General features: G+C 45.1%; 1 protein-coding gene across 7 annotated transcripts in view; it reads right to left on the bottom strand.

Moving 5' to 3' along the window:
• The window catches only part of KLHL3 (kelch like family member 3), a 114,019-nt gene that overhangs the window by 45,503 nt on the left and 40,556 nt on the right, over nt 1-27,960 (bottom strand). For 5 of the 7 annotated variants that reach the window (XR_005366714.1, XM_038552245.1, XM_038552244.1 and 2 more), the window contains one exon: nt 21,175-21,337. Coding sequence is in view for 6 of the 7 variants with exons in the window: in XM_038552245.1 (XP_038408173.1) it covers nt 21,175-21,337 (163 nt within the window). In the remaining variant the exon portion in view is untranslated. Of the gene's footprint in view, nt 1-9,491; nt 9,602-21,174; nt 21,338-27,960 lie in introns of all 7 variants that reach the window. The other 2 variants (XM_038552243.1, XM_038552247.1) reach the window with 1 other exon arrangement.

Below are 27,960 nucleotides of genomic sequence, written 5' to 3' on the forward strand. Positions count from 1 at the left end.
AGGATCAGGCCCTGGGCCGAAGGTGGTGCTAAACTGCTGAGCCACCAGGGCTGCCCACTGCCAGGATTTTCAATCAAGAAGACAGCACTACTAGAAAAGAATGCTTGTCATTTCTTAAACTGAAGCTTAGCAGGACTTTTGTGAATCATACTCCTGCTTTCTGTCCTATGCCCACACAAGGGACTGTTGGGAACAGTGAGGTACTGGATGGAGCTGGAGCTCATTGTGCAAGTTCCTTCCCATCTTGGTGTTTAGTGACATTACACTGGTAGTTTGAAATCAGCCTTGATGGAAGTATTTACACCATGGAAATTAGCAAATGAATCAGCAAACAAATCAGGGCTTTCAGAAGTTTTTTTGCAGAGCCAGTTGTTAAATATTTACTAGCATAACACTGGCTGGGAGATTTCCTGGTCTGAAAGCTCCCCGACTATAGAAAACCTACTCAGCTGCACTCATCTTTCTGACAGTCCCATCATCCTAAGATTTTATAGGGCACTTAACAGCTCCTTTGTGTAGTTGCTTCATCTCAGACTCACAAGAGCCCTGGGAAGCAGCCAGAGTCACTCATATAAGAGAAAAGCAAGGCAGACAGTGGGGAAATGGTCTGCCCAAACATTATGCAGCTAATTGGTAATAGAGCTGAAACGAGAACCACTGGCTTTCATTCCACTCTATGTCCGTAACACATTTCATTCATAGTTTGTAACTCTATATTTATTTCTGTACATATTTGATAAAACCTATTTATTTCTGTATATTTTTAATAAAATCTATCTCCCTCATGTGACTTTAAGTTCCACAAAGGCAGGGATCTTATGTTGATCTGTTCACCAATGTCTCTCATGTGAATAACATGCTATCAGCCACATAGTACTCAATAAATATATACTGAGAAAATGAATAAGTTAGTCAAAGTGAGAATGATTGAGTGTATGGTTCTCCTCCTAGGACAGCATATTGCCAAATATGTGACTTCATATAAACAACAAAAGTGATGACAAAACTAAAACGGTGGTATTGCCTTGCTGGGAATTGTTCAGCCTTCCGCTGCTGCCTATGTAGGATAAAGACACCCAGTCTGATTCTGTGAAGGAGAAGGACTGAAGCACCATGGTTTGAGAGGAATGCCTGCAAGCTGAAAGACTATTTCAAGGCACTAATCCTACAAATGAATGGAGTGTGACACAGGGATTGAGAATGCCTTGCAGCTAGTTTCCAAGATCTATAAAGAACTTATTAAACTCAACACCAAAGAAACAAACAATCCAATCATGAAATGGGCAAAAGACATGAACAGAAATCTCACAGAGGAAGACATAGACATGGCCAACATGCATATGAGAAAATGCTCTGCATCACTTGCCATCAGGGAAATACAAATCAAAACTACAATGAGATACCACCTCACACCAGTGAGAATGGGGAAAATTAACAAGGCAGGAAACAACAAATGTTGGAGAGGATGCGGAGAAAAGGGAACCCTCTTACACTGTTGGTGGGAATGTGAACTGGTGCAGCCACTCTGGAAAACTGTGTGGAGGTTCCTCAAACAGTTAAAAATAGACCTGCCCTACGACCCAGCAATTGCACTGTTGGGGATTTACCCCAAAGATACAAATGCAATGAAACGCCGGGACACCTGCACCCCGATGTTTCTAGCAGCAATGGCCACGATAGCCAAACTGTGGAAGGAGCCTCGGTGTCCAACGAAAGATGAATGGATAAAGAAGATGTGGTTTATGTATACAATGGAATATTACTCAGCTATTAGAAATGACAAATACCCACCATTTGCTTCAACGTGGATGGAACTGGAGGGTATTATGCTGAGTGAAGTAAGTCAGTCGGAGAAGGACAAACATTATATGTTCTCATTCATTTGGGGAATATAAATAATAGTGAAAGGGAAAATAAGGGAAGGGAGAAGAAATGTGTGGGAAATATCAGAAAGGGAGACAGAACGTAAAGACTGCTAACTCTGGGAAACGAACTAGGGGTGGTAGAAGGGGAGGAGGGCGGGGGGTGGGAGTGAATGGGTGACGGGCACTGGGTGTTATTCTGTATGTTAGTAAATTGAACACCAATAAAAAAATAAATTAAAAAAAAAAAAAAAGAGAATGCCTTGCAGTCAATATGGCAGATGGAGCAGAGTTGGAAGGAATCTTCCCCTACAGCTCCAAACACGTAAAAAGTGACATATTAGCAAAAAATAAAGCTTTGAGTCGTAGTAAAAAGAAAGAGGGAAGTGCCTGGGTGCTTTAAATGAGAAGGAAAGCAAGTCTGACAGCTGAATGGAAGCTAAGGCCATTACTAGGTAGAATGGCGTCTGGATCAGGAAGCTGGTGTCTTATCAGGGAGAATGTCTATGCCACAGGCTCCCCGTGGACAGCATTATTCACCTGCCGTCCCATATACTGGGACTAGACAAACTCCATCCATCTGCGAGGGAAAGGCGGGGGAGGGGAGCTCACCATCTCCTGGAGGCAGGGAAGTTAAAAACCGTATCTTCATGAAATCAGAACCCCAGGCTCACACCACATACAGATCTGGGTTCTGATGTGACATTATCCAGATAGCGCAGAGGATACTCAAGACAAAAAGGAATATAGAAACAGTTTCTAAACCAGTAAACCTGCCCTAGAGTGCCCTAGGGCACTTCCACAGCCCAGGGCAACCCAGACTCCCATGGACAAAACATCTTCTGAAGATGGTCTCATAATCAAAAATTATATATCACTAATGGAAAGAACTGCAAAAAAAGGAAAATCAACAGGTAAAATAAATGACAGAATATTTAGGGCAACCAAAGAAAATCAGCCTCCATCATGTGGTCCTCAGAATATCAGGGGCAGCAGACATTCTATAGTAAAAGAGGTTCTGGGAGTAAATGAGCCTGGAGCATGTATCATACATACATACCCCCACATCTCCTTGAGCCATTTATAAAGCTCATTAACATATAAAAGCTCTGACGACCTTCAGTTTCTTAACCTGGTTCCCATGTTTAGCCACTGTCTCCTAAATGTGTCGGACTTGAGAGTATCTCATAAACACTGAAGCTTTATGGCACACAGTGGAGTAAATACTGACCTACAGAAAAAAAAAGTCCTCACCCCCCAACCTATTCCATTTCCAGCCTCTTCTCCCACCACCCCTACCAAAGACCCTGGGCTCTCATCACATTGCTTACCACTCCCCCAAGTAAAATAAGGTATTCCAAACTTCTACGTCTATAGTCCTATGATCCCTTCAACCATGATGGCTTTCCAAAATCCTCTTATTCTCTGATTTTTAGCTCAAATATTCCCTTTTTTTATGAGGTCTTCCCCACCTAACAATAAAATACTCGAGAGTGCTTTCCTTGAACTTTGACTACAGGCAACTACTTCTCTCAGCCACATAAGGATATGCTTTGTATCCAGACTGTGAGCTCTTAATGGTCCTGAGTGTCACTCACTTCCGTCTCCCTGTCAGGGTGTGCGCATGTGTTCATAGAGAGCAGGGGCCTGGCAGGCAGATGCAGTTAGCTTCATATTACAAAGCTATTTATTGTCAAAGCACATTAGTTTCCTCCTCTGCAAAATGGGGACAATAATCTCTGACTTGGGACTTTGTGTAGAAAGAGAAATGATCTGCCGAATAGCATGCTGGGCAAAAGAAATCACATGCAAAGCATACACAGCCCAGCATTTCATTTATGTAAGGTTAAAAAGCTGGCAAAACTAATCCATGAGAAGTTAGAATGGGTAGTTATGCTTCTTGGGGTGGGAGGCAGTGATGGGAAAAGGGTTCTATTTCTTGATGTATGTGCTAGGTAGGAGGGTATTTCACTTTGCAGAAAGTTGACCTGCACACTTTTTATTTGTTCATGTCCCTGTGAACTTACTTCAATACAAATGTCACTTTGGGGGGGGGGAAATGATGTGTGAAATGTACTGGAGAATGGTGGCCAATCAAGGGAGATTTTTGGTCATAGTGCTGTGCTATTCTGCTCCTAGATGCTTACCGAATTGCACTTGCACGAGGATAGTAAAAGGAGTAATGCTGTGACCAGGGACCAGGCCAGATGGCTGTTTGCAAGCTGAAAAGCTGGCAACTCTGACTACTGACCTCATAGTAAGGTGGGGCTTCCAACAGCTCAGGCAAGGCAGCAGGATGCACCTGCTCAATCACTGGATGATACCTGGGCAGCAAGCACTCAAATCTAAACCAGTAGCCAAGGAGCTCCAGCCAGCATCCTCCACCTATCACTGGCTGGAAAGGCTAAGAGTTCAGACAGGAGGGCATGCAATATCAATGATTCTGGGAGACAAGGACCCAATCCCTTTCAGAAGATACCAGTATTTGGCTTCTAATTACAGGCTTAGGAGGCAACAGCACATTAAATATGTAATCTTACAGAAAGTAAGCGGTAGTGCTCATTATAACACACACCTGACACTATAATTTTTTAAGAGACCTAACCAATGTCTTCCTGACCTGTATCTAAACTGTGGGCCATTTCCCCATTACTACTCACTCTGAAAACTTCAACAGTGTTTCAAAAGAAGGGCACAGAATTCTTGAGTAGTAGAAACATAAATACCAGCTAAGAAAGCAAAGATTCAGAAGTCTATTAACCAGCAATTCAGTGGCAAACCTGCACTACAACTTGAGAGTCATCACTCTTCTCCTTAGAGTGGGTCTGTCCTGGAGGGTTGCTTAGTCTGCCCACCCCTGGGTCACAGAAGCTGTCCATGGTGAGAGCCAAACTCTGGGTCTCAAAGATGAACACACTAAACAGACAATCTGCTCACAGGCAGAGCTGTGACCCAAGACACCTCCTCTGTGGAAGAAACAGGAGAATGTGAAGGGCTTACTCTGGTGTGCCTCTGCTCTACCATTGGGAAGGGGAGATGGTCAGGGGTCATAGTGGGGAGGGGTCCTACCCAAAGGACTCATGATTCTGTAACTCCTCCCAGGTCCTTTTGTCCTCCCTCAAATAACAGGAATTTTAAAACTGAAACTACACAAAGGAAAAACAGGAGAGAAAATGGCAGGGATCCATGTCTCCTCTGACCTCTAGTTCCCACTTTTGTCCTTATTCTCTGGAAAAATGTGAAAATTTATTCCCATAACCTCAGCTGGCTCGGGACAGCGTCCAGCACCAGGCTGCCCATTCACTCCCTCAGGGCATATCTGTTCAGCACCCTCCACAGAACCACTAGGGACTTTGTGTCAGGGACTGTGCATGACACAAAGATGGTGAAGGCACCCTCGTAGTCCTTAAAGAGCTTGCGGCTAGTGGAGAACATAAGGCCTGGGCAATGGCAAGTGGTGTTGGAGGAAGATCAGTATCTGAGCCCTGGGAGAAGTCCAGATGGGGCCAAGAGGGCTGAGAACGTTGGGGAGCAAGAGGCTACTCCCAATTTGCCCGTGCTAGGCACCAGGCTGAGGTCACACAACCATCCAGACTAACTCAGGCTCTAGAAAATGCCTCATTTGTCCCCTTGAGAAATGCCCCCAGTCAACAGTGAGCAGTAGTAAGAATAGCAGAAGTATAGTGGCAGTAATAATAGCAGCAATAATCATATCCTACAGGAATGAACACTTCCTGGGGGCTAAGGACTTTTTACGTGTCATCTGATTTCATCCTCAGAACAACTCCATAAGATAGAAATACTCTACTCTCATTATCCACCTTTTACATATGAGAAAACTAAGATGTAGAGAAGTTCTCTTATTCATTCAATAAATTGGTTTTTTTTAATGTGTCTACCATGAACCTGTTACCAATACCACTCTGACCATAAGTGACCATAAGACAGAAAAATCCATGACTGTATATGGTGCATACTTTCTAGTGTGAGACAGATAACTGGCCCAAAGTCACTCAGCCCAGTAAAGCAGTGGACACTGTATTGGAACTCAGCCACTCCACACACAGAACCTCTACTTTCAAACTCCTTGACAAGCAAACTGCCTGGGCCTAGCCACAGCCACACCACTTATAATCCTCATTACTAAAATACCATATTTCCTCCCTGTTAAGATGCTTGGCTTTTTCACATTTTAATATCTGAAATCTGGCTGCATTTTTTAATATATGTTGAAAGAAATCTGTGGGCTTTAGGAAATGAAGTCATAATGAAGCTGATTTGCCGTTCAAGTATGGATTTAGCTGAATATATATACGATTATTTGTGCAGTTTAGTTTTCTGCAGATTTTGTTTTTTGTATTTCGTTTTGTTTTTAATGTAGGCTCCACACTCAGCGTGAAGCCCAATGAAGGGCTTGAACTCATGACCCTGAGATTGAAACCCAAGCTAAGATCAAGATCAAATGCTTAACTGACTGAGCCACCCAGGTGCCCCAGCAAATATTAACATTAAATGAAGTTCAATTTTGGCTTAAATTAAGATCCCTGATATTACTTCAAATATATTCCAATAAATTCACTACAATGCAATATTGAAAGAAAAGGCTATTGCACATACAAGAGATTGATTACCTGTTATGAAATATAACTAAGGGAAGTGGAAATCACCAAATCTCTTGGAACATATCACAGAATTTTCAAAGCCTAAAGAGCTAGCAGCCAAGCAACAAACATCTAATTGTGAAAAGCTTCCAGCAATTTGTAATCAATTAAGGGGAAATAAAACTAGAAATAGAAAACTCAGGCCAAACCCCACTGTTCTTTGATAAGCCTCAAAATTATACTGTCAATCTTAGCAGTGCCAGGCTGGCTCAGCTGGTAGAGCATGTGACTCTTGATCTTGGGGTTGTGAGTTAAAGCATGGGTTCAGAGGTTACTTAAAAATACAGCTTTAAAAAAAAAGAAAACTATATACTGCCAATCTTAAAGGTATCAAAGGGATCAAGATCATCAGTAATCTACTTTATGGAAAGCACCACATAACTCTGAAGTTACAAATAATTTGAACGTGAAAAATACCTACATTCTAAACACCAATTACACATAGCAAGCAACTCCTGTGTAAGCATATGAATGAATGAGAGCCACTAAAGACCATGTCCTAAGCATGTAGATTTAATATCAGACTTCTTTGCTTATGGAAAGATGCAATAACTCCATGGCTTATTCTCCATTATCAGCAGCAAAACTGATACCATTTACCATTGTCAGTGGTGCCTCAAAACAGAAGAGTATGGTAATGACAATGACAGCTGCCATTTATTACCACCTGCTGAACACTACATTTGATTTTTCACACCCAGTATCTGTGATCCTCCTAACTCTATAAGGGAGGTACTCTTAGTATGCCCATATTACATGGAAGAAAATGAAGGATCAAAGAGACCAGTGACTTCTGAAAACCACAGAGCCAGTAAGCATTAAGTCCAGCATGGAAACAGGCCTTCCTGAGTTCAAAGCCCCAGTGGTTTCCAGAGCACAAAAACGCCTCTCCCTACTACTAACAACCTGCCTCCACCACCACCCTGACACAGCAAGCACAGATAAGCCCTCACCTGAAGAATGCTTACTATGATCTCAGAGTGGGATGGGCCAGCAGGAGTTAAAGGTAGCAGGGCTTCCCACCTCAACCCAAATACCCACAAAGTTGATGCAAATCATGCTGCTTATACAGCTTTTTACATTTCTTCAGACTATACCTGAGGACACACTCAAGCAGGGCCCAAACTGGCCAACAGTACCAACAACTGCAGGGTCAACCAACTAACTAGTTCATTCTTTCAAATTGTGCCAATTTGGTAGCACAATCCAGAGGAGACATTAAACAGGCTTGACAAGAAGTGAGCAAGTCTTTGCTGCTGAGGCCGGGAAAGGAAGGGGCCCATGGCCTAGCCAGAGGCATTCTTTATCCCGTAGGTGATATCTCACATCAGTTAATGGAAGAAGGAGGCTCTTTGGGCCTAAGGGACAATCCAGCTTGTTGGGCCAGTCACCTTCTGGAAATCCCTCTGAATTCTTGGGGCAGCCCATGATTCCAATCAACAACTGCTTTACTTCTTTTTTTTTTTTTCAACTGCTTTACTTCTTGATCAAACTTTTGCAGGACGACAGGCAGGGGCTTGTGATTCCACCCTATTCTCTAGATATGTGGCTTTGGACACTCATCTCCAATGTAAGAACCTTCTCAAAGGCTTTTCCTTAAATATTTCCTCAGAAAAGGACTTCAAGCTTGTACACTATGAGTGGACTAAGACAATCGAAGAAGCACTTATTGAGCATCTCTGAGGATGCAGAGAATAACAAGATGTGGCTGCTACCAACAGGGAACTCTCAGTTGAATGGAGGAGGTAGAATGGGATCAAAACTAACTGCAATAGAAAGCAGAACAAGGTGATTTATCCTAGAACACAGAGGAGAAAGGAATAAATTCCAGATGCATGATCAATAAACAACTCAGCTAACACTGAATGAGCACCTTCTAATACCAGGTATGACACCAGGCATTTTACACACTTTATCCCATTTAACTGTATCCCACAACTACCCTGTGGAATATGCCCTATTACTATCCTCACCTTATACATGAGGGAACAGATGAAGAAGCAATCTATCTCACCCAAGGTCACCAACTAATTTGTAAATACTAGAGATGAGATTTGGACCCTACTGGCCAACACCAAAGTTTTTGTTATTTTTCAGCATAGTAGATGACATGTCTTGGAGTACAGAAGTTCTTCCTGGTAGAAGGGGAATAGGAACTGGTTTAGAATTCAACCAGGTGGAGCTGGAAGGGAAGGATAATCCAAGCAGGAATCAGCAAAAAGGAAGACCTAGAGGTAGGACAGATCAGCACTCACGGGTCGGCTAAAGCAGTGGGCAGAAGTCAAGCCAACAGCACCAAAGAAGTGGTATGTAGTCAGTGAGGTAGGGAACTAGGTATCAGGAGACCCAGTTCTAGTTTCGCCATGGCCACTCACTGTGTGACCTTCAGTAGATCCTATCACTCCTCCGGGCCTCAGTTTCCTCAACAGTAGAAGTTCCAATCCCCTATTAGAATAGATGTTCCCCAAAGGTCGGCTCTGGCTTAAATGCTCAACGATACTCACAAAAGGCCATGTGGGACAGTGGCTAAGACCAGGTGACAGGTAGACCATAGCTCTGCAGTGACCAGCTGAGTGACCTCAGACAAGCTAATTAACTCCTCCAAGTTACTTTTCCTCATCTGTAATGTGGGGACAAGAGCCATGCCTGCTTCTTCCAGAGCTGTGATGAAGGTTGATTAAAATGCAGAGAACAGGGCACTTAGCAGAGTCCTTGGCAAACTGTCAACATCCAGTTGATGGAGGCAGTTTTGTTGCCATTAGCAGCAGCAGCATTATTTCTTCCTAAAGAGTCCAGATAGCAAAGGTAGTGGTCATGGGCCAGAAGGCCTTTTTCTAATTATTTAAAAGGAGAAAAAATAAGCTTTTTTTTTCTGGTGAAAAAGAGAAACAGCCTCACTGAACCACAAATCCCTCTCATCTACCTCCCGTGTGAGAGGCTCCTGCTTCACCAAAGGGGCATGCCATACCTTTTCCTCTGAAGAAACGGTCAGCTTGTCACTGGATATCAAGCTGCACACCTGGTCCAGACTTAGGCTAAGAAATTCTTCCCCCAGCATCACCTCTGGAAAGTGCTGCTCTGCTCAAAAAAAAAAAAAAAAAAAAGGCTGAAGTTCAGAAAACAAAGTCACAACTCCTGCCCTTCTGTGGCCATGGTAATCGGTGAAGCTCACAATGAAGTCCTGGGGACTCTAGGGGTGGGCATGAGGAAAAAGGACAGAGAGGCAAAGAGAAAGCACATCCTGGTTGAAGGGAAACTAGCCTCTTAGTTTGGCAGCAAAGAAATCCCTCTGTGTGATCCTCCATCCTGAACATCGACAGAGATGAAAATGGGGCAGAGAGATGTGAGGTTATATTTTTTCCATGCTCCATGCAATTAATAATGGCATTGCAGAAAAGCCTCACTGGGACCTGCCTACTTAATTGAGCTCATTTCCCCTCAAGGCACAAGCTGGCAGATTTGCAGATGGTGCCCCCTGCAGCTCAGCCAAACAAAAGTGGGTCAGAACTGCTGTGTGGCTGGAAGTCTCTGGGGGTTCTGGTACTAAGTCAACATTTGAAGGCTGGCGGGAGGCATCATCCTTTTGGGTCCAAAGTCAAGCCTACCACGGTCTCTGATTCACAAAGAAGCCCAACTAAGCATGTGTCCAGGCACAGAAGCAACAGAGCTGGCCCCACGACAGCTAGCAATGGTCCATGACAGGCAGACCAGTGGAAACCATTAAGATGGAGGGCAACTGGGAGACACCTAGAATGAGACAAAACACACAGGCCAGATGTTCATGCAAGGGAAATTCCAAGTATAATCCCTACCCTGACATTTGCCCAGGCCACCATCCTGTGATGGTAGAGACAGTGAAAGGTCAGTAAAGGAGTGTACATTTCAGAAAGAGGGAAACTAGACTCAAATGCTGACTCTGCCATTTGCAAGTTGTGACCCTGAGGCAATGGCACCACCTCCCTAGGTCTCATTATCCACCTATGAAATAGAGCTACAATAGCTCCTCTTGCTTCACTCTCATGCTGTGATGGGCATTTTTGCAAGCTATGCCAAGGTACAGTGGCTCAGGAGCTGACAATTCCTGGTGCAGCAGGTTCTGGAGATCACAGGGTCCCGTGCCCCAGACCGGGCTCCTTCCTCAGGCCTCTCATGGCTCTGCCCCACTGCCCCCAGGAGCATCTATGTTCCTTGCCCTCCTTCCAGGCTATGGGTTCCCACTCTTCTTTCTTTGGTGGCTCCTCTCTGGCCTTGTGTCTTTTTGGATAATTCTAGAGGCTTCACCTTCCAGTTCCCACTGTAGGCTACCCCCTAGTGGTCTGACCAGCCCCTCCGTGCCCCGGGACATACCAGTTCGGCTGCACCTGCACAATGAAAAGGGAAGTCAGACCATACTCAGCTCTGCTCTCACATTCATTGGCTTCCTGAAAGCCAAACCAAGATTTAAATCATTCCTTAAAAATACCATTTCAAACTTTATGTTGAAATAATTTCAAATCCAAAGAATTCTCATATACACCCTTCATCCAGAGCCTCCAAATGTTAGTGTTTTACTCTGAGATCCAGTTATAAAAAATCTTGTCCATCTTTCACTGGACCAAAAGGGCTCCCCACCTGCTCCCCACTGGCACAGTGAGATTACTGAGCTCACAATTAAGGCCTGTCCATCAAGAAGCTCAGGAATGTCTGGACATAGAAAAAAAATTTTAAAGGGAGATCCTTTATGAAGGGAGGCAAATGCCATAAAGTAATGCTAGTCTTGCTTCTCTGTACATCAAGAGGAAAAAGCCTTTAATTAAAGCTTTGATCTTAGGGTGTGCCTGGGTGGCTCAGTCCGTTAGGCATCTGCCTTCAGCTCAGGTCATGATCTCAGGGTCCTGGGACTGAGCCCTGCATCAGGCTCCCTGCTCAGTGAGGAATCTGCTTCTCCCTCTACCCCTCACCCTACTTGTGCTCTCTCACTCTCTCTCTCAAATAAATTAATTTTAAAAACCTTTTTTTTTTTTTAAGTTAGATTTTAAGTTAGACTCTCAAAAGAGTTCCTTAATATTTAAGACTATACAATATTATTTTTAAATTATCCATTCCTAAAAAATTTTTTTTTAGATTTTATTTATTTATTCATGAGAGAGAGAGAGGGGCAGAGACATAGGCAGAGGGAGAAGCACGCTCCCGGCAGGGAGCCTAATGTGGACTCGATCCTGGGACTCCAGGATCATGCCCTGAGCCGAAGGCAGATACTCAGCCACTCAGCCACCCAGGTGTTTCCATTCCTAAAACTTTTTAAATAAAAGCAAGTGAACAATCTCCTTTGGGTGATGGGAATTCATTCTTGGCCTGGAAGCCCAAGAAAGCAACATGATTTTCCCTACATGCCCTTTGTGGTCCAAGAAGTCTTTGGACCAGAGACCTCCATCTGCTGGCAACAACAGAAATAGGGGAGAGGAAAAGCAGCCACCACAGCAAGACAAAATACAAGACATCAAGACTCTGCAGACCTGCCAACGCTGAGCTCAGCAGGAGAGCCAGGCAAAGCAGCACCAACACTCCTGTGGCCCAGAGCCACACACAGGCTTCCTGCTGTATCTTTGGCTGACCAAAACCCTGACATTTGGAGGAGAGAAAAGAATGAAGGGAATAGGAGGAGTTAAGAAGTTAAAACCTGGGATATGAAAAGTACTTCCACAAAGCTCATAAAGCCGAAGGTAGATGGGCTAGGATTTTGCAAAGGAAGATGAAGCACAGTGATGTGTATTCTAGGTGGTTTGGTGAACAAACCAGAGATTCTCAAAGATCAATCGAGGTAGGAAACAGTCAACCCCCACAGTTCCCCATCTCCCCCACTTTGGGGCACCACAGAATTTGAATTTAGGTCCCTTCTTCCTGAAGTGGGCTGCTGCTGTGCCCATCTGGAACTTCCCACTGAAACCCTTCCAGAAATCCTTCCAGGAAACAGTAGCTGGTAAGGAGGGGGCAGCTGGGAGGGAGAGGGCAGCGGCTCCCCATGCAGGGACCCAGGAGATTTGGAGAGAATGAGCAGGAAACACAATGAAAGGCAGCAAAGAGGGAAACTCCTTCCCATCCCCTGCTATCTGAGGAGACAGAATTGAGTGCCCATGGCCTGGGGATCAACCCCCCTTTTCTGTTACTGATGCTCAGAAATGACAAGATAGGAAAGCAAGCTAGGATGCTCTAGCCAACTTGATCTCCTGGGAAACATAGATTCCCCAGCAGACTTTGTATTCAAGTCAGCCCTCCTCCCAGCTGCTTCCCAGAAAGGAACACCTCTGCTCCCAGAAGATACTTCCCTGAGAATCTTCTAGCTTTAACACTTGTTTGTGGATTCTTTCTTTGCTTTTCTTTGCCATATTAAAGGAAAATACAGGGATGCCTGGGTGGCTCAGAGGCTGAGTGTCTGCCTTCGGCTCAGGGCATGATCCTGGGATCCAGGATTGAGTCCCACATCAGGCTCCCTGCATGGAGCCTGCTTCTCCCTCTGCCTGTGTCTCTGCCTCTGTGTGTGTGTGTGTGTGTGTGTGTGTGTGTGTGTATGTGTGATGAATAAATAAAATAAGATCTTTAAAAATAAATGAAAAATAAAGGAGAATACAATCAGGAGCCTTGGCTAAGTGTGAGGAGGTCTCTGGGTTTGAGCCCTAACTCCACCTCTTACGGTCACTTCTTTCCAGGCTTCGACTTCATCATCTATAAAATGGGACTGTAATAGCTGATGTAGGTCTCAAGGTTCTTTTGAAGCTCAGAGACGATAATATGTATACAGATGAGGCCATTTTGAGATCTTTAAGAAACTCTTTAGAAATGAAGGATGACTATTACATCAGTCCATGTTCCTGCTTCACAAAGTCCAGTTCTGTGGGCAGCACTGTTCAACAGAGAAGCTTTTCCAGTGCATCAGAGATATGCCTTAGGACTGCAGGTCCTGTGGATAAAGCTGCGGACCCCAAAGGCTTTAGAGACCCACTTTAATTCCATCAACAAACTCTCCAGTGCTATATGATCCAATTTCTTATCTGTCAAATGGGGCTAAATAGTACCTATTTCATAAAGGTGTATGAGCATTAAATTAGCAAATACAAGTAACTCACATTTACTGAGATCACTGCAAGTGTTCAAGAACGTATGCATAATGTGCCAGATGCAGTGTTTCTTCAAAAATAAAGAAAGCAGAGTTGATGCCTACGAGGTTTTTAAGAGGGTAAGACAAGGCACCAATAACTCCAACTCCAAATCCACAGGGCCACAAGTGGGAGAGGCACTCCAGGTATAATTTACAGTATGGAAGCTGGAAAATTCAGGGACTGTCCAGGAAACGGCAACAGCCCAGTCTAGCTAGAGCCTAGGCTGTATCTTCACTCATCTAACATGTTTACTGAAAAAACTGTGCCAGGCTCCAGGAGATAACAATGGAGAGCCAAGCAGGCTAGATTGTGGGGGACAGGGAGCACATTGTCTTCTCACCATGGGCTAGCTCTTTAGAAACGAGCTCTCCAATAATAAATTCTAACTCTTCTGGTCTTTTTCCTTCATTTTCCTTAAAGAAGAATGAGAATGGGTGAGGGAAAGGGAGGAACAGTCACTTAGGCTTTTGGTTAAGAGTCATAATTAACCAGCCTTTACCATAAGTAATACACATGGCTTACGTTCCAAGTTTTGTATGTCTGTTCCTGTCTGTGTAGATGAGAGATTATGGAGGGAGGCAGGGGACACCAGATAACCTGATGTCCTTTCCCCATCAAGCAACACACACACATCTTCCCAAAGCTAAGAGGATGAGAACAGGCCTGCTCCAGGGGCGCAGCTGCATCTTTTCAAGGAAGCAGACCTGGAGAGAGCCGAGGGCATGTCCTCAGAGTAGCTCCCGTCGTGTGGGCATTCTACATGTACTGTGGCATGCACTTCTCCCCAAAACCCTGCTGAGGTATCAATATCCCCATTGTTCAAATCAAGAAATGGAAGCTTTGAAAGCTATTTAGCCATGCGCTTAGGATCGCACACTTACAGCCGTAAGTGGTAAAGCCGGGATTTTAAATACCAAGGCTTTAGGATGACAACAAACATTCCTAGTCCCCAAGATGATGATAATTTGTCCTAACCATGCCATTGTAGTAAAATTCAATATAGGTGTCAGAGCACCCTAAGAATCATTCTTAGGGTTGCTATTGCAGAGAGACAAAGAAAAGAGGAATCTAAAAATCTTTCTTTAAAAACAAAACAAAGCCTTACAAGAGTATCGTTCTAAACACTCTGGCGTCAGTTCAGGGTTCAAATTTTAGACCTTACCTCTGAAATGAGATTTTTTTCCCTAATCTTTCTGCCCATCAGGCTAGATGAAGTGATATTCTTATGCTTCCAAAGAACTCAAAACAAAACAAAAAAATAATAAATTATCATAGCCCTAACCAGGTTGTTTTATCATGTGAGGTCTTTCTTTCCTACTGGGACCACAAATGCCAGGTGAGCAGGGTCTGCACCTTTTGTCTTGCTTGAAACTGAATTCTGTGTCCAGCACATCTGCATGTACTGCACGTCCCTGCCCATTCTTCAGGAGTGCCTAGGGCTTGGGCAATCTCCCAAATTAATCCCAACCCATTCCTCCCTCTTGATGGGATGAAATAAACTAAGCCTGTAATCAAGTCATCTAAACTACATGCCCAGAACAAATGGAAGTGAAAACCCATCTACGCCTTCTCTGACCTGCACAGAAGAAACGAACCCCATTATTCCCTGAGCCAGCAGCCCCAGGGAATAGGAATGAGTAGTTCTGACTTGAACCACTGGTCACCACCCTCCCCACTCCCCACTACACCCACACTTGCCCAAGGAATGACTAGCTGACACAGGTGGACACACAAACAGGATCAAAACATTTTAGGAGGTAAAACAATCAAATGGAATTGCTTTACATCTCTCTGTCCCCTACTGCCCTATTTTTGGAGGGCAGAAGTAAGCTTTCCTGAATCAGGGTTTGGCTTTCAGGGCCCACCGTTTCCCTGCTCCAGGGAAAAGTCTCACAGAAAGTAAAAGAGCTCTACCTTGACCATTTCCCACAAAGGTCATGGCCACTAGCCCTTATACTCTAAATATTACTACCTCTCCCCTCCCTGGGAATGGTGGAATATGAGCTCTCTTTCCCAGGTGACTTAATTCCCCCTTTCTAACACACATGCACACACACACACACACATACATACGCACACCCACACAAGGAACTACATCAAAACTGTGCAGTTCACAGTTATTGATTCAACACACGGAGTTCCCTGTTACCCAGAGAATAGAAGGATAAGGGAAGTTTCCTAAAAGAACCTTGTTCTCCCAAAACTAGCTACATCTTGCACTACTGCTTCATTTGCCACCTTTGAGTTAGAAAAAAAAAACTAGAGGGAGGCAGGAGTGAGGCAACCGCCCCAGACAGAGAAGCTGTACCAGCCTGGGTGGGTGTGAAAATAAGTAGTGGGCTCAGAGCACAAGCTCCGGTATCAGGCAACCTCACTGTGAATCCCAGTATTGCCACTCACGAACCATGTGATCTTGGGCAACTTACTAAAGCTTTCTGGCATTTCAATTTATTCATCTATAAGTCAGAAAAATAGTAACTACCTCTCACAGCCACGTGGTCAAAATGAAGTAATATCTATGGAATTGTGCCATCATGCCCGGCACCTAGCACGCATTCCGAAATGGTAAGAACTCCTACAATCATCATTACTGTCATTGTCATCATTTCATGATGCCAAGTTGGAGGAAGCAATTTCACAAGATAACCCTCACTGAGTCAGAGGCTCATGTTTTTTAAATGATTTGTCAACATTTTTTTGCTGCCTTTAATTCAATCACTTCATTCCATGATCTCAAATGACTCAGTCAAAAGAAGGCTATTTCTCCCCATGAACACGTGAAATCCAATGACTTTTCCATCCCATGGCTAAAAGGTTTTCAGCTCAGCTTTGGCAGCCTGATGTAAACAACATGGCCAAAGAATTTTAACTGCCATTTCATTAATGGGGTCCCATTAACATCCCTCCCAACCAGCTCTGTTGATGGCCCAGTAAATGGCTGCTCAATTATCAAGCAACTGAGTCCCCATAAACCTCGGCCCTGGCCGATGAGGTTAAAGATTAAGCGGTTCTGGAAATAATAATGAGGTATAAGAAAGAGGCTGCACAGAAGGCCAGGGTCCCTTTCCCAGCCACTAGCTACCCAACAAATGGAGGCAAGGGTCTAAGCAGTCAGCTTCTAAACATGGGACAACCCTCCCTCACCTCAGAATAAAGTATCATACCAAAATCTAGAGGCATCACCTTGAGGGGGAACCTGGACTCAGAGGAAGCAAAGGGGACTGCCACAGCAGGAAGAGACAGAGCTGTTCCAAACAGGAAACCAAACAGGCAGCTGGGCGGAGAGAGGTGGTGCTCTCAGAGTTGTCCTGTGTCTACCCCTGAACGCCTTCACCAGAGGGCTGACAACTTAGCAGAAGGCAAGAGCTCACCCTAAAAAATTTTTTGAGAACAATTTGGCACTATCATTTTTTTAATGCACTCTCTTTGAGCTACTTTATGCGACTAAGATGATACTCCACAAATACAGTTGTACTACTGCTTACACACTTGCGTGTACTCCAAAACATGCATAAGTCTCACTCAAGCATTTTCTATAAAAGAAAAAATTGGTAACAACAATGTCCATCAATTGAAGACTAGTTAAATAAACTATATAGTTCCTCGATAAGATGCAGCAGAGAAAATGAATAAGATACAGCCATGCACAAGGGTCTGGAAAGAACTCCAGGATTTTATATTAAGAAAAGTACAATGAGTATAGAATGCTTCTATTTAGGTATGCTAAAAAGCATAATATATATATTCCCTAGGGTTACCCAAGATAGTCCCCTCCAGAGAGAAGGCCTGGGAGAAGGTTAACTTCGCATTTTATAACTTTATGTACCGTTTGAATTTTTTTTATTATGAGTATAAGTTGAATTTGACTGAAGAAATTGGTTTCAATAATAACGGTATGGCAATGTATCTGCTAACATGGAAGGGTATTCGGAATATATTGCAAGATTTTTCTAAGATTTTTTTTAAAAGATTTTATTTATTTATTCATGAGAGACACACAGAGAGAGGCAGAGACACAGGCAGAGGGAGAAGCAGGCTCCTCTCAGGAAGCCCGATGCAGAACTTGATCCCAGGACCCCGGGATCATGCCCTGAGCCGAAGGCAGATGCGCTCAACCACTGAGCCACCCAGGCATCCCAGACTTTCTTAAGATTTATTTATTTATTATTTGAGAGAGAGAGGGCATGGGGAAGGGGGGGGAGAGGGAGAGGGAGAGAATCTCTAGGAGACTTCCCACTGAGCATGGAATCTGACACAGAGCTCCATCCCACAACCCTGAGATCATGACCTGAGCCAAAATCAAGAATCAGAAGCTTAACTGACTAAGCCACCCAGGTGCCCCATTTGAAGACCCCTACTTCTCACTTCCCCACCCAAAGATGACTAAACAAGCCAAGTCTAGCAGAGAATTGATCATCTGTCTACAGGGTCTAGTTGCTGGGATTTGGTGACTACATGGTTCCATCTTCCAGGCTCACACTTCCAATGAAAAATGTCAACTCTAGGCACCAATACTCATTGGTTACCAATCTGCAGGGCCACTTTATGTCCAAATGGAGCCTGGACGTCAAATAATGTAGTAGTTATAAACACTGGCTCTGGAGTCAACGCTATCTGGGTTTGAACACTGCCTCTGTCTCTATCAGCTGTGTGACCTCAACCAATTACTTCACTTCTCTGTGCTTTAATTTCCTTAGCTGCTGCATGCATTAAATGAAATGATGTGCATAAAGTGCTTACCACAGGGTAAGCTGTCACCATAGTGACAGCTCAATAAATGCCAACTAAAAATAATTCATCAGGATGTCTGTATACACACCTGTGTATGCACACACCCACAACACTGACGGCACTCAATCCCTGTGACAGCATCAGGACCAGGTAATACCAAGACCACAGTGTGTTCCAACTACATACTCTCCATCCTCCTGTGGGTGTCTGTCACCATCAGATAGTGAAACGGCCAAAGGGAGAAGACACAGATTGTGAAAGTGTGGGGAATCCAGGCTAGAAGAAGCAGGGAGCCTTGTCAAAGTTGGGGTTTCAGTCCATAGCCCAAACCTCAGAAAACTGCATCAGCAACTACAAAACACAAAACTCTACATGCATGCACACACACTATGCAGAAGGAGAAGGCTAGGGGCAGGACAGGGAAGAGAGAGAATTCCTGGCATCTAAGTACTCTCCCTTTGCCCCCATACCAGCAGATGTTCACAATCTGACCTGGGCCTCAGCTAAGCTCTTGGCTCCTGCTGAAGCAAAGCCTGAGCACATCCCTCAAGAAAGTGACCTCTTCAAAGGCTGGATAGAAAGGACCTCTTGAGAAAAAAGTAGAGTGAGGGATAGGAAGGGAAAAAAGGCATAGAAGGGGCAGCAGAGAAAGAAGAAAGTCAAGGTTCAGAGTCAGGAAGAGTCAGCATAATTCAGAATTGGGGCAACTGGGGAATGTCCTTCACAAAAATCATCATCTTAACAACTGGTCCCATTTGGGTCCAAAACAGACTTCAAGGGGAAATGAGAGTCTATGGAGGCTCTTGGGGTCTGGGAACTGATAAGAGAACACAAGAATTCCAAGAAATAAAGCACATGCTCAGTGCCTTGTGGATAAGGCACTAACACAGCACAGGGAGCTGGCAGGTGGACAGCCAGCAGGCCCTCGGCTCATTTCCAGACATGAGCTGGACAGAAGACACAGAAGAGAAGAAAGACAGTATCTGTACAGGCAGGGGGAAGAAGGAGAAGCTTTACTGCGAGGGAAGGAGGGGACCATGCCTGAATTTATTGTTTAAAATAACTAGACCCCAGGGATCCCTGGGTGGCTCAGCAGTTTGGTGCCTGCCTTTGGCTCAGGGCACGATCCTGGGGTCCCGGGATCAAGTCCCATGTCGGACTCCGGGCATGGAGCCTGCTTCTCCCTCCTCCTGTGTCTCTGCCTCTCTCTCTCTCTCTCTCTCTCATGAATAAATAAATAAATCTTAAAAAAAAAAAAAAACTAGACCCATTACCTGGGCCATTCATGATCTTTCTTTGTCCTCAGGTCGATATATATCAATGAAGACTTCTGGGGCCCCTGGATGGCTCAGTTTGTTAAGCATCCAACTCTTGGTTTCAGCTCAGGTCATGATCTCAGGGTCATTGCGCTCTGCACTCAGGGCGGAATCTGCTGAATATTCTCTCCCTCCCCTACTGCTCCTCCCCCTGCTCGTGTTCTCTCTCTAAAATAAACAGATAAAATCTTTTTTTTAAAAAATTGAAGATTTCTTTCCAGCTAAATGTGGTGGACTAAACATTCATGTCCATCTCTCCACTCCCTCCCCAAATCCCATTAAAATAAGAGGAGGATAAACTTCAGCAGAGAAACAAACTGGAATCAGCACATTATCTGATGAACAGTTACTGTTCAATTCTTATAAAAATCTGCCTTACAAGAATTGGTGGTAGGAACACTCATTATAAAAAAGAAAAGGGCAATTTTCTTTTTCAGGAGAGCAGAGACTTCAATTGTTTAGTTTTCTATGATTTCTCTGGCACCTAAAAAGTGTTTAGCAGTAAGCAATCAAGCCATTGTTGAATAAATGTACTCCTCAATGAAGGAGCACAATGTGATCTCATAGTCTATGCCTAGTACTGACTCTGCTACCCTTAATTTAGTATTAATTAGCATTCTTTAGATGTTTTCTAATGTCTGAGATTATAAACTGAATAAATTTCCAGCATGAAAAGGCAATTATCAACCACCTTTCTGATTTAAAACAAAAAAATTTCTGATTGAAAAAGAACTAATTATAATCTATAACTCAGCTCAGTTGTAGAAATGGTATTAGGAGATTAAAAAGGAGGAAGAGTGTGTATACATGAGGGAAAATCTATGAACGTCAATCTTGTACTTCTGTGAAAAGTCAACAGATATATTTCAAACTAATAAATCCAAAAGAGTGATATGAACATTTTATTTAGATAAATTAAGGTAAAGAGTAGATGAAGTAGCTTTTCGTGAAATCAGAACCTGCACTTTAATTCTTTCAGAACTGGAGGTAACTGGGCCTACAGAAGAAGACGTGGTGTGGAAAGGCAGGGCAGGAGTCTCTGGTTTACTGGCTTAGCATCAGAAGACATGCAGTACTATTTGACTTCTAAAATCTAGAATAGATTTTAAAATCTATAAAATAGAATATGTGGATCAAAAAAAGAAATTTTCTTAAACAACAATAAAGATTTATGTCAAGACCTAGCTCAAATGACTCCTCCCTCTACAAAGTTTTCTCAGACCTCCTTCCTCTTCTCCCATGAAAACGACTGTCTGTACCATCAGTCTGGCAATTAATCCTATTCCACTTGGCTATGAATGGAACTCTTCTATTATTAATTATCTTGCCACATGTCTTGTCTCTCCAACTAAATTACAACTGTTTCGTGGGAGAGTGCACTTCTCACCACAGGTGAGGAGTCTACTGCAGACCAGGTGATTAAATCCATAAGCTTAGAAGGGGTAGAGCCCCCCTAACCCCCCGTTACCTGCATAAGCATTGGCCTGCTGAAGAAGGTCGGTGCAGGTGTGCACATCTGCAAATGCGCGGATGCCCAAGCAATTGGTGGGATGCAACTGAGACTGCAGAAAGTCACAGCAGTTCTGCCGAACATCCATGAGCTGCAGCAGGCTGGCTGCCGGTAGCAGCACCTGGAGGAGAAGATGACATGCTGAGACACCAGACTCCTTCAGTAGGGCTTCACCCCACTAGAGCACTGTTCCAGTCATACCACTCCCACACTCAAGGTCCTTGCATGGCTCTCCCCTGCCTATCCAACTAAGTTTGAACTTCCACCAGGACAGCCAAGCCTTATTTCCCCTAACTTTCCACTTCACGGACCAGAAGCACCAACAGATTCTTTGTATCCCCACATTCCACAGCAGTGCCTCCCAATCACTAATGTGTACATGAAATTTCTGGGGATCTTATTAAAATTCTGAGTCAATAGACCTAACGTGGGGCCTGTGTTTCTAACGAACATCCAGGAGATGCCTGTAGCTGCTGGCCCAGGAACCATACTCTGGGTAACAGGCCCCTTACGGACTGAATGTTTGTTCCCTCCTCCCCCAATTTGTATGCTGAAACCCTAACCCCAACATGACTGTAGATTGGGCCTATGAAGAGGTGATAAAGGTTAAATGAGGTCATAAAGATGGGGCCCTTATAAGAAGAGAAAGAGACACCAAAGTGCACATGCTCTCTCTCTCTCTCTCTCTCTCTCTTCAATTTAATGACACAGGGAGAAAGTGACCTTCTGAAAGCCAGGAAGAGTCTCACCAACTGAATCAACTGGAACTTTGATCTTGAACTTCTAATTTTCAAAACTAGGAGGAAAACATATTTCTGTTGTTTAACCCATTGTGTGGTCTTCTGTTATGGCTGCCCAAGCAGACCAACACAGATGGGGTCTCCTACTTGGCTGCACAATGAATCACCCCTGGAGAATTTTTTAGATACTTATGCCTGGGTCTCAGCCCCAAAGATTTTAAGTTAATAGGTATGAGGCATGGTCTGGACAGTGATGTGTTTCTAAAGCTCCTCGGTTTTTAATGTATAGCCAAGTTTCAGAAAGCACTTCTCTGTAGTAACGAAACATTTTCACTCAGGTGCTTACTAAATTGTCCACTATTGCCTTCACTACTTAATTACTAAGCATTTGTGTGCCAGGTACTGGTCTAGGCTCTGGGGTTTAGTGGTAAATGCAGTAAGCCAGACCTCTGCTCTTACAGAGCTTACAATCTACTGGAACAAAAGAATGACCCTCAAATCCCTCAAGACTCAGGCAATAGCACTGTATTCTCTCCCATCTCACAGATTAAGTGTAAGGAACATCTCAAGGAACATGCTCAGAAAAAGGAGAGAGATGTTTCTCTTTAAAAGGTCACAGAACACAGGGGTATTTACACTATATCTTGGAAAACAGAAATAGTTCCCTGCTCAGGTGTGTGTGCATGTGTTTTTCCTAAAATCCAGGAAAGACTGGCTTGAGCAGGGCAGATGGGTGCTCAGACGTCCAACTCCACTCTAGTTTCTGGAGGACTTTCCTACAGCTGCTAAAGCCTGACCCCTGGATCAAAAATCCAGAAGAGATAGCACAGTCCTACTAGACCCCAATTCTGCTCCCTCCCACTCCTACCCTAGGGAAAGAATAAACATTCTGAGAGTGACTTTCCAAAAAGAAATTAAGAAGATCACAGAGCATTACAGATTTATTTGAAGCTTAGCTCAGGACCCCCAGCAACTATTTCACTTCAAAACAACCCCCGCATCCCAGGCCTTTGCTCTCAGCTGCTCTCCTGGCTCCCAGAGAGAGCATCTGGGCCAGCTAGACTCCAGCTGTTCTCATCCACAACGGCTTGCCCAAGAAGACATGGGCTACAGATATATCATTTTCTTGATTCAGAACACTATAAAAGTCTTTTTTATCAAGCGATTTAAATTCTAGACCCTGACTTTCTCCCAACACATAGCTGAATGCCTCAATCAAGTGAGGCCAAAAAACCTGCCCCACCGCCCATTCTTGGGCCTTGTCCCTCCACTAGGATAAGCAGCTAAGTTTTCTTTGGACTGAGGACACAGGACTTTCAGTGTTAAAACTTGGGTAACTAGTCACTTTTCCTCATCCCTGCCCACCTGCAGAAACCACCAAGAGCCTCCCCACCAGTAGTCCTACTCCCAAGCTAAGTGCCTACTCTCCACAAGGCAATCACTTCCATCCTAGGAGTTTAACTTCCTCCCTCACACAGCTGAGACTTTCAAGTTCTATAAAGCATGCTCCTCTCCCTTTTCTCTTCCACTCTCCTGTGTCCCCAACAGTAAATTTACATCATGTCCTTAGTATTTTTTTAAGCCATTGGTTCATTTCAGAGAAGGAGAAAAAAAAAATGCCCACTTTTGGGAGTTTTAGGCCATAAGATAGCTCCAAATCTGACCATCTGAGCTCCATCCCCACTAGGCAGCCACCAACCCCACTAAGCAGCCATAAACTGGGAACCTCAATTAACCTGTGAGCTTGCTCAGACTAGCCAAACAGATTCAAGGACCAGATTAGTCTCTGCCTGCTAGTTAGGTAGACAACCATTAACCATTCTTGCTGAATACACACCAGGAACGGAAAGCTGTGTTTTAAACCCCAAATGACCTTTATGATAACCCTTTGACCAGCGCTAGCTACACACTCTATAGTTAGGGCCATACGTTAACCGATCATCCTGGCTTGCTAAGACTTTGCCAGTTTGAGCACTGAAAGCCCTCTGTCCCAGGAGAGCCCCCTCAGTCCTGGGCAAACTGGGGTGACTGACCATGCTAGGGACCAGGAGTACCAAGACCACAGTGTGTTCCAACTGCATCCTCTCCATCCTCCCATGGGTGTCTGTTACCATCAGATAGTGAAAGGTAACCAGATACCTACAAACCCCTGGTGGGGAGGAATAATCAAATGTTGTCCAGCATGCACTGTACTCAGTGGTAGGCCAAGTCCCAAAAAGGTCAAGCTGAGAAGAGGCAGGAATGGGACAGCAGCCCTTTAAGCCCCAGAGAGGAGGGTTTCTGAGAGTACAGCCCACCCCCAGATGGTATTCCTAGCCAGGCCCAGATGACAGCACACCAGGGACAAATAGCCCCTTCCCCTTTGCCCTCTTTTTCACTGCAAAGACAGCGGCACAGTTTGGTCCTTAAATTCTCAAGCCCATGACAAATAGCCGAATAAATTAAATAATAAATATTTCCTGAACATATTCCTCAGGTTATACTTCCAGTTTTTAAAACTTCCACAGATGGAGCTACCCACATAGCTTTTCCCTACTGTTCACAAAACACACTCAGCAGGCAAAAATTATAAGGTTTTCCACCTTTCAACAGCCCCCCATCCTGTTTAGGTCCACTCCTGCCCAAAAGCATTCCCAAGATGGCTTCAAATGAACAGGGGCTTGTGGTTTCTCTAATTGCTCCTTCCCTCTCTTTGATCTTATGCTGTGATTAGCTATGAGTCAAAGGGCCTTTTCTTCCCACTACTTGCTTCATACAGGAAGGCGTGAAGAAAGCTGAGGGCAAAGTCTGAAGGCTGGAAGGTCTATCACTGCTCAAACTCTGCGTCTCAGGGAAAACTTGGGGCCCCACCCGCTGGGGTTCTGGGGGCTGCGTGCAATGGGAAGAGACACAGACCCTCTGAGGCTGTGAAAGAAAAGAGAGCAAAACATCCATAAGGGAGCTGTCCGCACTTCCCTCTCCCACATCAACAAGGGCTTTTGGAGGATTTCCTCTTCTCTTATCTCGCGTGCAACTCGACTCCCTTGAGGGGCAGCGTAACAGGCGGTGAACAAGAGGCCAAGCTCAGGTCCTCAGCTTGGTGGGATCACCAGGACAGCCCTGTTTGGCCCCTGGAAGGAGGAGGCCGAGACTGGAAGAGCTGCTAGCTGGAACCACCACAGGGATACGCGATGGCTTGAGGTCAAAAAGCTTTTAGCTTGTCTCCTGCCATCCCGGCATTTTAGCTCTGGAAAATGAGCTGTGGAACGACCCTCAGTAGAGAGTTTACGGGTTTCCCTCCAGCTTGCAAATTGCCTCCCCTCCATTTTTCACGGGCAGGCCCCGTTTTGTTTTTTTCTCTCCCTTGGATAACATGAAAACACAGCAGAGGATATCCCGTCACGGAGTTTGTTTCCTCTGACAAAAACAAAAGGAAATGCCCTGCCTCGGAAAGCACCTACTCCTGGAATCTCAGGGAGGCAGGGCCAGGCCTAGAGGGAGGGAGGAAAGGAGACCACCAACCAGAGGGCCCGGCGAGAGGCCCCAGCCCCAGCCATGCAGTGGGTTTGTCTCTGCCAACACCAGGCATGAGGCCTGGCACAGAAACATTATTTAATAGAAATATGTTGAAAAAAGAAGAAAGAAAGTGGGGGAGGGAAGAGAAAGTTTGAGAGAGAAGGAAGGAGGGAGGACAGTGTGTAGATGAACAAGAGAGCTAGCAAACTAGCACTGTGATGAAAAGTGTCACTCAGAATCTTGACTTCTCCATTTATTGGCCATGTGACTAAAGGCAAAGGGCTTAACCTCTCTGTGCACTGTCGCTTCAACAGTGACATGAAGGCAATAGTGGCTCTGCCTTCCAAGCCTGTTATGAGAATCAAATGAGAGAATACATTTGAGGCCATCAACAGAGCACCTGGTGCACAGGGAGGGCTCAGGTAAGTTCATTTTGGTCATTATTAATTATTATGAGCCTTTAAGTCACAATTCCGATTATTCATTCATGTAACAAGAAACTCAGGTTCACCACATCGAGAGAAAACAGGGAGACGAGTAAGCAGGTTCAAAGCCCAGTGCTGCTACCTACGTAAGTACTTGGGAGCATTAGCTTCTTCGACTAGAGAAGAGCGACCATTTTTGGTCCAAATACTGGTTTGGTGAGGTGATGAAGTTAAATGAGATGATACACATGAAGTGGAGGATACATGCTTGGCTTCCGGCCAGGGACATCAAGTGACAGCGCTACGGTAGTTAACTCCGCCTCCACGGAAGGGCCAGGCCGGCACCCAGGGCCCGGGCAGCCATGTGGCCCAGCAGGGTGGCGGGTGGACCTCTGCAAGCCGCTCAATAAGCCCCAAGCCTGTGACTGTTGCTCCTCAGGCTTGGGGGCCCCAGCACCTCCACCGGCTCCTAGTACCCCAACCCTCCACAAAGGCCGTCTCCACAGCATGGGAGCCACTGCCTCCTCACGTTTGTCACAGCAGGAGAAAGCAGCCATGTTCTGATCTGAACTCTCTCTTCCCAACCCTTTCTGTTGTTTTGCCTCAGGGCAGTCCCACCAAACCACATTTTAAAGGGAGGGGGCACAAGGTAGACAAACAGTACATGTCACCGACACCAGCAGCACACAGGTCCCTGAGGGCTCCGCTGGGCCCCTCCTCATGCCGCTGGCCCCCCAACGGGCTCCTACCCCAAAGGACACACGGAAACGCAGAAGAGGGGGAAAGCCTGACCTGCTGGTCTTCCTTCAGGAGGTGGGCCCCGCCCACCATCATCAAGGCCGTGACAGCCATTCCTGGTGTCCTGGGCACCTCGACCCTGGCCCTACCACAATGGAGGCAGAGGCGGGGGCAGTCCATGTGCTTGACCACCTGTCTCTACCCCCAGACCCTGTGCCTGTGGTGACAGGGCCTCTGCACCCTCACACCAACCCCCTGAGAGGAGGTGCTGTACTGTACCCATAGTAAGGATGAAATCACCAAGGCATAGAAAGGTTAAGTGATTTACGTAGTGTCTCGCAGCTAGAAAATGATGGAGCTAGGATTTGAAGGCAGACCGTGGGACTCAGGACCACCTAAGAGAATGGGTGCGATCATGAAAACAGACCCTTGAGGCAGGGTATTGGGAGGCATCATGAGAGGCTCTGCTAGAGGAGAAGGAACACAGATCAGAGGCTGACACAGAAAGTGTCTTCTCTGGCAACAGAACTCACTGCATCCTATGCCCTCGGTCTAGATGGGAACAGAACCCTGCAGGGGGGCGAGGCCTGAGGAAGAGCACTCTATGCCCTAGGGGTGACACCTCGGCTCTGAGCCAGGCCTCTCCATCCAAACTCAACCCCTGCCTCACTGCTACATCTACATTTTTTTTAAAGGTTGTATCTATTTATTCATGAGAGACATGGAAAGAGAGGCAAAGACATAGGCAGAGGGAGAAGCAGGCTCCCTGCAGGGAGCCCAATGTGGGACTTGACCCCGGGGTCATGACCTGAGCCAAGGCTGAAGCTCAACCGCTGAGCCACCCAGGTGTCCCACTACTTCTACTTCTTTCTCTGAACCTGCACATCTTCACTCTGGCCCCTTGCCCTCCCTCTATAAGGTAGTTTTATAAGAAGCAGCGGTGAAGCCAGGTTATACAGAGTCCTCTGGTGAGTCTATCTGCTGCTACCTGCCATAAGAACTAAGAATGCAGGGTCGTACACTCTACCACTGGGTTAGACCAAAGCTGCAAAGATAAACACCCAGCCAGGAGATTAGGATCCAGAGTGGAACGACTTCTAATTACCCAAGTTTGTGAACACTTTGTATTTTCCTGGGGGTTGGGTGGGGAGGTCCTCAGCAAATACGTGATAAAGAAGGAAGAAAAAGCTGCTTCCAATTATACAATCTACAACCCCATCTATAGTGTTGAGGGGGCGGTCTTAGTGTCTTAAAACAACACAAATTCATTTTCTGACACTTCTGGAAGTCATAAGCCCCACATGGGTCTCCCTGGACTGATACAGAAGTGTCAACAGGACTGCATT

The sequence above is a fragment of the Canis lupus genome, chromosome 11, assembly GCF_011100685.1.
Source record: "Canis lupus familiaris isolate Mischka breed German Shepherd chromosome 11, alternate assembly UU_Cfam_GSD_1.0, whole genome shotgun sequence".
Lineage (NCBI taxonomy): Eukaryota > Metazoa > Chordata > Mammalia > Carnivora > Canidae > Canis > Canis lupus.